Raw genomic sequence first — 13,285 nt, forward strand, 5'->3', positions numbered from 1 at the left:
AATGCTGCACATTCTCTTAATATTTTTGCTATGATGTGTATCCAGTCATACGTGTTGCCTTGAGGTCGGGCAAAAGCCCTGCGAACCTTGCGATGTCGGAGCAAAGGCGCGTTATCATCCATATCGTGAGTCTGAGTAAAGATTGCAATGATAGATGCTCTATGGCCCATTCCTTCGCACTGGCCTTGCCAGGCCCGAGAAAATTCCCGCCATTCGACGGTTTGCCTGGCTGCAACCTGCAGGACCTTGATTGCTTCTACTGCCAAGTTGAGCAGAAGCGGCTGGGCATCCCGCGCGAGCAGCCGGTGGCGGTGCAGCAGTGGTGCGTCACTTTGGGAATGGGGGGTCCCGGCCACCGCGGCAGCTGGCGAGCCCTCCGACCGGGGTTGCGATGGCCAAAGGCGCGTGACGGGCAGCGTGCGCTGCACCTTGTGCTTCTGGCACTGTTACTTCTGGGGGGGAGTTGCTAGGGCGCTCCTGGCGGGGTGCCTCCTACCACGCCCCCTGGCAGTAGCCCTCCCTTCGCCACGCGCACCCATCGAGTCTGCGCGCCCACCTCTGCACCAGCCACCTCTGCGCCTCGCACCTGCCTCTGCGAACCCCCCCCCTCCTGCGCCCCGCACCTACCTCTGCGCCCCACTCTGCGCCCTGCGCACCCACTCCATCCATCGCACCCACTCCCCATTCCATTCCACATTTCCACGCCTGCCGGCAGGGATGGCCTCATCGCCATCAACTACGCGGCACGGGCGGCGGGCGTGACGCGGCACATGCGCGTGCGGGAGGCCAAGAAGCTGTGTCCGCAGCTGCGGCTGGTGCACGTGGAGACCATCAGTGAGGCCACGTGCGGGGGCAGGGGCGGGGGCAGGGGCAGGGGCAGGGGCGGGGGCAGAGGCGGGGGCGGGAGCGGGGGCAGGGCAGGGGCAGGCCTGGGCGAGGTCGGCAGATGGCATCGGACTAGGGCTTCCCCTAGGGATGGTTGGTTTCGCAACTCGAGGCGAAGACACATACCGATACGCACAATGGCACCTACACCTACACGCCAACACACACACGTGCACACACGTGCACATACGTGCACAGCACGCGCAGGCTTTCCGCACGCCGGCAGCAGTCCCCCACTGCCAGGGCGTGTTTTTAACACTGCGCACAGCAAATGCAAAGGGGCACGGGAGCCCCGGCCCGGCGGCGGGCGGCGTGCTGCATGTCTGGGGCGTGTCAATACACACACGCCCCCGCAATGCGCCGCGCGTCGCCCCCACAGCGCACGCGCACACGCCCTGTGGCCTGCCCCGGTTACAACCGATGTAGCGTCGCAGGGTGCATCGCGTTGCGCGGGGGCCGGGGCGGCGGGCTCCCCGCTGGGCGGCTGCGTGCGGCGGCGGCGGCGCTGGTTTGCGGCTGGCGCGGGCTGCTGCTCCGGTGGCGGCTCGGTTGAGCTGCAGCCGCGCTGCAGCTGCTGCGCGCGGCGGCCTGTGGGGAGACCCGCTTCCGCCCCACAGACACTCAACCACACTACTTCCTCACCCGCCAAGTCGACAGCATGCCGTGACTAGGCCGCACAGTTGCACCGACTGGGTTGTGCTGCAAATCGCATGCTTAGGAGCGAGTGTGGAAAGGCAGGGTGCTCGGAAGTCCGGCTGGACACGTGTGTTGCCACGTCACCCCATCATGCTGTGCAGGTGCGGGCGACGGCGAGTCGGGCTCGCCTGTCAAGGTCTCCGACGGTCCCGCGGGCGGCGGCGGCGGCGGCGGCGGCAATGGCTCATTCCGCCGCAGCGAGGCCAAGGCCAGCTTGGCACCGTACCGCGAGGTGGGTGTGCATTCCGAGAGAATGCGGGTCTTGATGCGTGTCGTGCGTGCGTATGTGTGATGACGGACACAGGCAAACCCTGCCAGCGCTTCTTCTGAACTAATCATGAAGTGTTTCTACGTGCGCATGTGTGATAAGGCACACAGCCGAACCCTCCACCGCCACTTTCCGGCCCTGCCCAGGCTTCGGGCCAGATCATGGCGTTGCTGGGCAGCATGCTCCGCCCGTCCGCTGCTGCTACAGCTGCTACAGCCGCCGGCGGTGGTGCTGCTACAGCCACGGGGCCAGTGTCCGGTGGTGGCTGCCTGCTGGAGAAGGCGTCAGTGGATGAGGCGTTCCTGGACGTTTCGCCGCTGGTGGTGAGGCTGGCGTGTGGTTGTGGGTGAGGCTGGCGTGTGGTGCTGGGGGGTGAGGCACACGGGGAACACGCTCGGTTCAGGGTACCCCTAAAGGCCGTTTGCAACCTTCCGGTCTTGCAGCGGCTCCCCGAGTCATGTACGGCGTGTGTGTTTTGTCACACGGTTTTGAGGGGGGGAGGAGGGGTGAACAGGCCGCCCCCGTGCAAATCGGTCCAAAGCGGGCCCCCACGCTTTCTATCGCATATATACATATAATTGTATAAGCCCGCCCGCTACGAGCGCGATCGGAGGCCGGGGTGTGCCCGACAGGGACACTTCCGGGCGGGCACGCACGCGTGTGTGCGGAGCTGCATACGTGGGGACGGAGGTCCCAGAAAACGGGGCCTGACGGAGCCCTGAAGCTTTACATAGCACATATATGCATATAAGATCATGTTTTGACGACCGCAGCACAGACAGACGATGTTTTGACCAGAACGCTGTATGCATTTCCACCGAATGGTCTTGCCGGCGGGCTACAGCATCCTATATCTGCTTTAGATGCTCTATCTAGGCGACGGCAATCTTAAAAGCTAGTCGAACTGCCCTTTGGATGAAACCAAATTCACGGCGAACCTCGTCTACAGCGGGGACCCAAACAGACCTGCACCCGCTCCTAGAGCCGCATGTGTGTCATATGGAAGCCATCCAGGTGCATCGGAAGGTGCAACTCTGACTTTGTTGGCGGTCCCACTGGAATGGCCACTGCTCGCCGAGGCCTGTGAGCCCGCGCTACTAGGTGCAATTGCTTTAATAGAGTATACATAAGCGCAGTCAGGGCCGGTGGATTCACATTTAGCTGATTTGAGCGAACATGCTCAAAATTGGTCTCGCGCTCGCGAGACCTACACGACACTTAGCCCGCTTGAATGCTTGAACATATGCTGCTCACATACCGAAGGTAACGTGCTTTATAGAATTGAAAATGGTGCTTGTATGAATAAGAACGCCGAATCTTGGGTTTCGACCCCGCCCGGAACCAGGCGTGTTCCCCGTGTGGGGGTGAGGTGGGGTGTGTGGTGCTGGGGGGGGGGTGAGGTGGCGTTACATTCATGATTCGTGAGAATCGGGGTGCGTTCCACATCATGAGCATGCTGCTTCTGTCGAGTCCTATGATACAGCGAAACGTCAAAGGAAGTAGGGCTGCGGAAATTTGAGCCGAAATGCATTTCTCGGACGGCAATGCGTTTCCGGACTGTAATGCGTTTCCCGGGCCCTTGCCAGGATGATGAACTACGTCGGCTGGAGGCGGAGGCGGACTGTGGCGGCGGCGGCGGCAGCGGCGGACACACACCGGCTGATGCTACTGCTGCCGCAGCTGCTACTGCGGCCGGCAGCCCCGTGCTCCTGCCCCCCGGGGCTGAGGAGCTGGAGCAGCACGGGCAGCAGGACGGCTGGGGCCGCGAGGAGGAGGAGGAGGCGGCGGGGACGGGCGGCGGGGTTGGGGGCGGCGAGGGGGAGGGGGCGGCCGGGCGACTGTCGGGGGCGCTGCTGGCGGCGGCGCGGCAGGTGGCGGCGGCGAGCGTGGTGGTGGGCGGGCCGCCGCAGCTGATGCAAGAGACCGACCGACGTCTGGTGGTGGGTGAGTGGGGCTCGTCGTCACACACACACACACACACACACTCACACATACTTACACTTACACACACACACATACACACACACACACACACACACACACACACACACACACACACACACACACACACACACACACACACACACACACACACACACAGTGAGGGCAGCATGTGAACTGCGGTGCGGTGTGCAATGGCGTACGGTAGTGCGAGGGCACAGACCTGGCTGGGCCCACGACTCAACGTCACCGCGCCATGAACTACGAGTACTATCTTGTCTAGTAATTAAGACCTGTCCAGCTTGGTCAGCCAGTCTGGCTGCTGTCCGTGCGTAAGCCTTCAACGCGGAAAGGCTGGCTGACCGAGCTGGACAGGCCTCATTGGTAGACAAATCAGTAACTCGTAGTTCATAGCGCGTTGACCCCCGACATCCACCATCGATTGCTCCAACGGTAGCTCAATCACCGAGCGGTCCTTGGCGGCTTCAAAGGCAAGCAATGTGGACTCTCGAAGGGCTTGTGACTGAATCCCCCGTCTGATGATGACACACCTACGCATATACGCACACCATCCTGCACACGTGCTCCTCCCCACGTGACAGGTGGGCTCATTGCGCAGCGGCTGCGGCGGGCAGTGTACGAGCAACTTGGCTTCACCTGCTCCGCCGGTGCGGCTGGGCGCGTGTGCAGCTAGCCAGCGGGCGTCCAGTAGAGGGTGCGGGTCACCGGGCAGATGCGGTCGGTGTGCTACAGACGTCACGGCACGGCAGTAGACCGCGCATGAACGCGCTATTGTGTTTTTATAGTTTTGTTACTTCAACAGTCGCATACCCTGAACCACGCTGTGCTCCCACCTGGCAACACGCGCCTGTTCATCATTGCCTTCGTTTGGACCAGTCCCCAGCCTGAACCCCCCCTAGTTTGGGCTGGTATTTACAACCCCCCGCCCCCCCCCCCCGCCCCCAACGCAGGCGTGTCTGTGAACAAGCTGCTGGCCAAGGTGGGCAGCGCGCGCAACAAGCCCGACAAGCAGACGCTGGTGCTGCCGCGCGGCGTGCAGGACATGCTCACGGTGCGGGACGGACACGTGCCGGGGCGGGCGCACACACGTGTGTGTGTGTGTGTGTGTGTGTGTTCGATTGTGTGTAGCTATGGATAGCTATATTCTCGAGTCTCGTGATCAAGTACTCGGGACAACCTGTGACATGTGTGTATGCCCTTGCTGCACGCCCGCTCTCCCCTCCTGCACCCGTGCATCCCTTGCCCTCCCTATGTTTCCTCACACACCCTCCTGTCCATGTCTCTGTGTAACGCACATGCACACGTCAAGCCCTACAAACGCCCTCGCCCTCACCCGGTTACCTACACGCCCTCACACACGCTCTCTCTCAGGACCTGCCTCTGGGCAAGCTGCGCGGTCTGGGCGGCAAGCTGGGCGCGGCGCTGGAGGGCCAGCTCGGCGCGGCCACTGCGGGGCAGGCGGCAGCGCTGCCGCTGGAGGCCTTGCAGCGGGTGTTGGGCGAGCGCAGCGGGTGAGCGCGAGGGGGTTGGGGACTGAGGGGCCAGAGCGCAAGCAAATTGTGCGTAGGGTAAGCGCAGGGAGGGCAGCCTGGCGGCTCGGCCTGGCGGGTAAAGCCGCTGGAAGCGGAACCGACAAGGGTTGGGTCCGCTTCTGAAGGATGCGGTGCAAACTGTGGGGGCGTTTATGTCTTACTGCCAAGTCTCACCCCCTGGCCCTCTGACCCGCCGCCCCGCGCCCCGCCGCCGCCGCTGCGCCGCCGCTGCCCCGCCGCTGCGCAGGCTGTGGGTGTGGCAGGTGGTGCGCGGGCAGTGCTCCGAGCCCGTCACGCCCAAGGTGAGGCGCTGGGGCGCCGCGGCGCTGGCGTGCGGCACCTGTGTGGTGGAGGCACCCACTAGCACGGGCTACGCAGGACGGCGGCGGCACGGCGGCGGCAGGCCCAGGGCGCCCTCCGCAGCCCATGTCCGACCTCAGCCAAAGATGTAGATCTAGTTGTACGCCTAGCCCGGTATCACGTTCGGGCCAAGCAACCCGTGCTCTTTTCCGCAAGCAAACCGTGCTTTTGCTGATCAGAATGATTGATTGGGGTGTACACCACACGCCCCTCTTGGCTTTTGTGGACTTTTGCTACCCCCAACCTCATCCCCCTTTAGGACAAGCCCAAGTCGCTTCTGAGCTGCAAGTCCTTTGAGCCCACCTCCGCGCCCGCCGAGCTGCAGCGCTGGCTGCTCATCCTGGCGGAGGAGCTGGTGGGGCGCTGCGCCGCAGACGAGGCCGCACACAGGCGCCGGGCGCGCACACTGGGTGGGTGAGGGGTGGGGTGGGGCGGGGTTGGGGTTGGGGTTGGGGCGGGTGGGTTGGGGTGGGGTTGGGGTGGGGTGGGGTTGGGGTTGGGGTTGGGGTGGGGTTGGGGTGGGTTGTCCCCTTGAAGGTTGCGGCGGCCCTTGGCGTCATCGCCGCTGCCGCCGTCAGTCCCGCCGCTGCGCCGGCGCCACTCTCGCTAATGCTGCCGCTACTGCCATTGCTGCCGCGACTGCCACTGCTGCCGCTACTGCCACTGCTGCCACTGCTGCCGCTACTGCCGCTACTGCCGCTACTGCCGCAGTGCTGTACTACCGCGGGCCCAGCCCTCGTGAGCGCAGTGTGCGCTGCGCCTTCCCGCCGCACGGCCGCGAGGGGCCCAGTGCCGCAGCCATCGCCAAGGCAGCGCTGGACCTGCTCAGGTGCGTCACGCGGGGGGGGGGGGGCGGTCGGGGTGGTGGGTCAGGTGGTCAGGTGGGGTGGTGGGGGCGGTGGGGCGGGTGGTTAGGGCGGGCCGTGGAGGAAGGTGGGGGTTACACGCATTAAGTTTACGAAGTGAAGTCGTAGTGGGGGGTGGGGCGTGGAGGCGTGGCATCGGGGCAGCATGCAGGCACGGGTAGGCGCCTTGGGGCCGCCGCTGATGCTGATGCTGATGCTGCTCTGCACGTTTGGCTAAGAACGCCCCGGCGTCAAGCAACACACCCACACACCCACGCGCACGCCACACGCTTTCCTGGAACCACCGCGCACGTGTCAACTGCGCCTTCCCGTAACCCGGCCATGCCTGCCACCCGCCTCCTGCCTCAGGCGCCAGCCGGACGCGGTGCCGTGCAGCCGCCTCGCCATCGCCGCCACCGAGTTCGACGACCCGCCCGCCGCGGGCGCAGCAGCCATCACCCGCTTCTTCCAACAGCCGGGGCAGCACGCGCAGCAGACGCAGCAGGCGCAGGAGCAACTAGCGCAGAAGCGGGAGCCGGAGCGACACCCCAAGGGCTCTGGGCAGACGAAAGGCCAGCCGCCGGCGCGTGACCTCCGGACGCTTTTTGCTGCGCCGCCGTCGCTGCCGCCACCGGCACTGGTAGCGGCGCACGCTCCCACAGCGGCTGTAGCTAGGACTGCTACTGTAGTGTTGGCGGCGGCGGCGGCTCCTTCCGTGGAGGACGCCGAGAAGCTTCAAGACCTGGGTTGTGACAGCGGCGAGGAGCGGGACGGCAGGAGCGGGATGGGCTGGTCTCCTGGTGGCGGTGGCGTGGACGCCTGGAGCGAGGGGGAGGCGGAGGGGGAGGGGCTGGGAGGGGATGGGCTGGGTGCCTACGGCGGACAGCACAGCCACGACCACCCGGCTAAGCGGCGGCGCACTGCAGGTGGCTGGGAGGCGGTGCGCGGGCGGGTGCCGCCGCCGGGCGCCGCAGCAGCAGCAGGGCTGCCTGCGCAGCAGCATGACGCGCAGGAGCAGCAAGGCACGCAGCAGCAGCAGCTGCAGCAGCAGGCCTCCCTGCCGGACGGCTCGCAGCAGCAGGCACTGCCGGCATCGCTCGCCGCGTGGCTGCCCAGCATGTCGCAGCACCAGCACCACCAACAACAGCAGCAGCAACACCATACCCAGCAGCAGCAGCAGCAGCACCACCACCACCACCATACACAGCCGCACCACACACAGCACCAGCACACACAGAGCGAGGGCCAGTCGGGGCGGCAGGCGGACCCACAGGCACAGCACACAGGGCAGAGGGCAGCGGACGCGAGTGGCCGGGCGCTGTCGGCGTTCCAATCACGACACACGTTCGCAGCGCCCCCAGACTTGGATCCGGGGGGGCTGGTGGCTCCGTCGGATACCGGCGGCCGGCAGGAAGAGGCACTGGATTCAGATTCGGATCCAGTGGGTGATGGGGTGGCGGCGCCGCCGCCGCAAGGCCCGGTTCTAGTCGCAGGCGCCCTGGATCAAGGTTTTGGCAATGTGGATCTTGAGGAGCAGCGGCGGATCCTGCACGAGATCGAGTTGGCGCGGCTGCGGGCGCTGCCTAGCAAGCACGCCAATGCGGGGAGGGCGGCGGCAGGCGGAGGGGGGAGGGGCGGCTCAGCGACTGGTGGTGGTGGTACGAGTGGCGGTGGGAGGGGCAGGGGCAGGGGGGCCGGCAAGGCGCACGGCCGAGGGGCGGGCGCGGCGCAGGCAGGCGGCGGTGCTAGGGTTGCGGGCAAGGGGCAAATGCGGCTGACGGCGTTGCTTCAGCCGGGGCGGGGCCAGCAGCAGCAGCTGCAGCAGGGTAAGCGGTGATGCTGGCACGCTAGGCCAGCTTGGGGACGTGTGAAGGCCGGTTGGCTGGCTGTGGAGGTAGGCAAGACGGGTTATGAAACGCAAACCGGAGGGCGCGCCACGTAGCAGTTGAGCCACGGCATAGGTTGGGAGTTGTGTTGCGTTGCATCGTTTAGGAGGAGCTGTGCGTGCCGTTGCACCGGCCGCACCCAGGGTGACGGCGGACCCAAGCTGCAACCGCATGCGCACCCAGTGCGTGTAGCCATCCAAATGACCCATTACCTTTGGGGCTACATGTCTACAGCACCCGAGCAGCGTCTTCAGCAGCATCCGAGCAGCCTGAGGCTTGACCACATAGCCACTGCGTCATCAAGCCAGCCATAACGCCATCAGCTGACTCCCGGCAGCCCCACCTGTTTAGCGCACAGAATAGAGTTCACCGGCCTCGACGCCTGTTGCCCCCAGAATACCGTTTCAGTACAGCGGTACAGCGCTACCGATTGCCTGCCGCCCGCAGCGCTTCCACATCGAGTTATCAATTATCGAATACGTAAACACACGGCCCTCCTAAACACCACGACGCGGCTGTGAAACATACGGTAAACGCCATACAGAGCGCATGCTGCCTACCTCGCTGGTTGCCCCAACGCAGTCTCCGAATACTGCAGCAACTCCATGCAGCCGGTGTGCTGACATTGCGTTCATGCATCTTTGCGACCAAACCGAGGGGTAAGCGGCGGCTGTTGACATGGCTAAAGCCACAGCAGCAGCACCTGCAACGCGTCCAACAGACGAACCGTCACTTCCGTGGCCCCGCCCCGCCGCCCCCACGTCCTTCCATGAACGGCCACCCCCAGTCTTCGGCCGCATGGCCTCGCTGCCCCTCTCCAGCTCCGCCGCCTTGCCGCCACCAGCAACGCAGCCGTTATCAGCCGTACTGCCATGGCCCGAGTTACCAACTGTAAACATGGTACCGTTTGCAAACGCAGCCCCAACCCCGTTCTCCATGTACCTTCCATCATCGCCGTGCCCTTCACCCTCGTGCTGGCCTTCCAAGCCCTCACCCCCGGCCCCGCCGTACATGCCTCCCTCCCCTCCTGCTCCCCCTCCTCCTCCCCCATCCTGTTCCTCCTCCTGCTACCCCTCCTGCTGCTCCTCCTCCCGCTCCTCCTCCTCCTGCTCCTCCTCCTGCTCCTCCTCCTCAGGCGCGCATGGCGGCGGGTTAGGGCCGTCCCAGTCAGTGCTTCGCAGCCGGCCGGATTCAGGCACACGTAGGTACCGTACACGTGCGCCCAATCAAGCAAGGAAAGCGGCGGCGCATGTGACGCCACAGCCAGCCAACGCAACGCAAGGCGGCGTGACGTCCATTCAGAACCCCGGGTGGGTTTTGCGCTGGATGGGCCTTTGATCAGCGGAATGAGGCAGCCGTCACACGCCTTGCCTGCATGCATGAGCGGCAGCAGGCCACACAATTGTAGAGCACACGCACACACAGGTATCCTCCGAGAAAGTGAGAAGGAATGACGTTCCGCATCGCTGCTGGGCTGCTGGCGGCTGGCAGCTGTTTGACAGGGGACCAGGACGGCACGCCGCGTGTCACTACTGTTAGAAGCCGCATTGACCATCAGCGGCGGATTTGTACGCCGGTGTCAGAGGCACGCACCGTGTACGAGCAGCGTCTCCCCTGCCCCTCCGGCTCTAGCTAGCTTGGAGTAATGGTGGCCGCTGGAGATGGATGCGGCGCCGATGAACATAATCCCATCCGAATCGCACGTCATGACATGGACGCAGGCGGAGGTTGGGGGAGGTTGGTCGCGGACACGACGTCCACAAGGAGGCATTGCATCCGCATGAGCATACCGTACATGGGGCGCCAGACCGCTAGTATGACATGACAGCCGTTGACACGCCTGTCACCGCTACAGGAACTGAGCGGTGCAGCAATTGCCCTCAGAGTACAGTACCCTGGACGAGTGCTGTCATATGTGCTGGCAGAAGATGGAGCGTCCGGTCCCGGCCGTCCCCAGCCAATAAGCCCCCACTTACCGTTGCTTTACAGTTACACCCGCGGCTTCATAGTCCCTGTCAGCTTGGCGCCCACAGCAAACCCCATCGGCGGAGTCACCGCAGGGTCCGAACGTGGTCTGGACCAGGGGAGGGTCTGGACATGGCCCAGGTGCGGTGCCCATGCCCAATCCACACCTCGACCCCCTTCCATGACCCCACCCGACGGAATCACACAGCCATAGTGCACCCCCCATCCCTCTCATATATGGTCACGGCCATATGCAAGAGGGCAGGGCTGGGCGTTGACCTTTGCATGTGTGGGCAGGGTCCGAACGTGGTCTGGACCTGGCCCAAAGGCCCAGGTGCGGTGCCCATGCCCAATCCACACCACCCAATCACACGCATCACAACGCATGAACTTGACATCGCTTCGCTAATGGGCACAGTACGTGAAAGGTTTGACGAGGATTGGCGCAGCAAGGTGTTGAGCATGCATGGAGCCTCGCGCCTTCGTGTCACAAGAAGGCACAAAGTCTGGGGTCAAGATGTGCCGCTATAAGGCTATAAGCTCTGGATGGGGGAGGCACGTCACACTCAGGTTTGCATACCACGCGCATGGCATGCATTATTGATGCGTTTTAGGCTGGGCGTGTGGCTGATTGAGGCCAACAAGCCTAGGGGGGCGACCGGTCAAGATCGAGACCGTGCCGAGATATTCTGCCCGATATGTTTAGCGGCTGGTTGCCCCCAGGTGGAGGATGAAAGGCATGTGTTACTTGAGTGTGGAGCATATGAAGACATTAGAAGTGCGCTATGGGCGCAAGAGTCCACACCGGTATGGTGCAGGCGATCACTGGCGATGGCGTAACAATATCGTTGGGACACGCTTGTGCATACGAAATCGGTCCATGAGCTTCCTGGCTCGTTTGGACCAATCTACGAGCATGAACTTGTAACATCAATCATACGAAATTGTAATTGTCCCAACGATATCGTAAAGACTCAAACATGACGTTTATGAAGAAGCACTTGTCCACGGCCTTGAGGAGCTGGATTATTGGGCCGCTGGCTCAAGAGTTTAGTGGGCTCTTGGATAGCAAGCTGGGGCTCCTTGATAGCAAGCTGGAGTCGTCGCGCAGCGACGTTTCGGGCCAGCTCACCAAGTTCGGCGGCGAGCTCACCAAGTTCGGCGGCGAGCTCTCGAGCGTTCGGAAGAATGTCGCACGGCTGGTCACGCAGCAGGGCCACTTGTTGGAGTTCGCTGCCAAAGATGTCCTGCAGGGGCAGTTCGCTGGTGCAGTGCGGCAGTGCTGACACTGCGGCAGTGCTGACGCTAGGTGGTGACCCGCTACTGCCCACCGCCATGCTCCTGGCATACGCGCTCCTCTTCAAGGTGTGGCTTGATGCGCGCGCGCTCAAAACAGCAGTTGTGTTTGCGCAACGCGCTGCAGTGGAGCAACGGAGGGCTTGTCTGTCCCTGGTCTAGAGGTCTTGCTGCCTGCGCGCCCACTGCCCACTCCTGTAATTTACGACTCGACTTAAGTTCGGCGTGCTGTTTTCCTGCTTTCTTGGCTTCCACACAGGACGTGGGCTTTTGGCACCTGCTCCTGCAATCGGTCAAGAAGGTGTTGGAGCTGGCTGGCGGCCAGGTGCGGAGGGGTTCAATCATCGGGCTGTATGCTGTGGGCAGTGGGGCGTACGTACGGGCTGGTCTAGATGCACGCACCGCACAAGAACACGCACCATGGGTAACATGCCGTCATGCGCACGCACGCGCCATGCAAATTGTTGCATGCACGTGTGCGTGTCTCTCCCTTGTGTAATTGTGTTCCTGATGACACACAAGGGGCCTTTCAACACAGGCTCCCACCAGCTCAGTGGCGGCGGCTGCCAAGGGGCTACAGGAGATGGGCGCCGAGAGGTTCGTCCAGGCCATGGCTACGGCTGCAGCTACCTCAGTGGCGGCGGCGGTTGGGTCGTCACACGGGCAGCAATGCACCAGCAGCATTGCTGTTCAGGCGCCCCAGATGCGGCTGCATGAGGCGTACCTCCTCAAGGTGGTGCAGCTGCTGCATCAGAGCGGCCAGGGCTGCATGCTGTTTGCGGATGAGCTGGAGCTGTACCTGCGCGCGGAGGGCTCGGCAGCAGGCGCGCGCGTCAACCTGCTGCTAGGTGCGGCCCAGGGCCCACAGAGGGTGGCGTACGTGGTGCAGTGCGGTCTTCGGTTTCCTAAGCCGGTTCACCCCTCTGGGTGCTGCCCAGTGCGTGCTTTGCGCTATGTGTCGGGATACCAGGGAAAGGACAGTGATGTGCAGCCCCCGCATGTAGGTTCCCGCAATCTGGCAATCTGGCGCACAAGTCTCCCACCCAGCTAGACACCACAAGACACCACTAGACGCGCTGCTCTGCCACGAGTGCAAGACCGCTCACGCATGGACGCCTTACCCTGTACGTTGTGTGACTACCTGAACCGCAGCCCCGCCTGTGCTGCCTCCATACTCGTGCAGGTCGCACCGTGCCGTTCCTGACCGCGGTGGCCACCGGTGTGGCCGTGCCTGAGCTGGAGCTGGATCGCTGCAGCAGCTTGTCGCTCAGAAGCTGGGCGCCGGTGCTGCCGGCTGAGCTGCAGCTCGCGGAGCTGAAGCTGTCCAGCAGCGGTGGGTGGGTGGCAGTGGGCGGGCGCCTATGTGGGCGAGTGGCTGGGTGTGTCGGGGACCGTGCTAAGCCGAACTGGGCTGCGCAACCCAGCCCAAATAAAACCACACATGCGGCATTTCAGGTTGCGCATCGTCCGTTTGCTGACAGGGTCGTTTGCACCCACCGGTCCTGGTTAAGGCCACATGTAGTCCGATTCTCGTGCATAGCGGTTGCAGCAACCTTTACTTATTGCGGGCGCCATGCCACCTACCGCCTG

At 63.7% G+C, this 13,285-nt stretch overlaps 2 protein-coding genes across 2 annotated transcripts in view; both read left to right on the forward strand.

The window, feature by feature from the left end:
* CHLRE_07g338602v5 (uncharacterized protein) lies at positions 1-8,652 on the forward strand. The gene is made up of 13 exons (XM_043064307.1): positions 1-125; positions 243-322; positions 716-834; positions 1,683-1,813; positions 1,996-2,172; positions 3,436-3,793; positions 4,393-4,458; positions 4,762-4,862; positions 5,183-5,322; positions 5,591-5,645; positions 5,963-6,113; positions 6,415-6,532; positions 6,918-8,652. Exons 1-13 carry the CDS (start codon positions 93-95, stop codon positions 8,383-8,385), a joined length of 2,997 nt encoding a protein of 998 aa, XP_042922875.1. The 5' UTR covers positions 1-92; the 3' UTR covers positions 8,386-8,652.
* Positions 8,653-11,180: 2,528 nt separating this feature from the next.
* Positions 11,181-13,285, forward strand: part of CHLRE_07g338650v5 (uncharacterized protein) — a 3,026-nt gene continuing 921 nt past the window's right edge. Inside the window, exons 1-4 of the mRNA XM_043064308.1 lie at positions 11,181-11,764; positions 11,955-12,020; positions 12,234-12,543; positions 12,879-13,028. Of these exons, the coding sequence (XP_042922876.1) occupies positions 11,642-11,764; positions 11,955-12,020; positions 12,234-12,543; positions 12,879-13,028 (649 nt within the window). The 5' untranslated portion in view covers positions 11,181-11,641. The remainder of the gene's footprint in view (positions 11,765-11,954; positions 12,021-12,233; positions 12,544-12,878; positions 13,029-13,285) is intronic.

Source organism: Chlamydomonas reinhardtii, chromosome 7, assembly GCF_000002595.2.
Source record: "Chlamydomonas reinhardtii strain CC-503 cw92 mt+ chromosome 7, whole genome shotgun sequence".
NCBI lineage: Eukaryota > Viridiplantae > Chlorophyta > Chlorophyceae > Chlamydomonadales > Chlamydomonadaceae > Chlamydomonas > Chlamydomonas reinhardtii.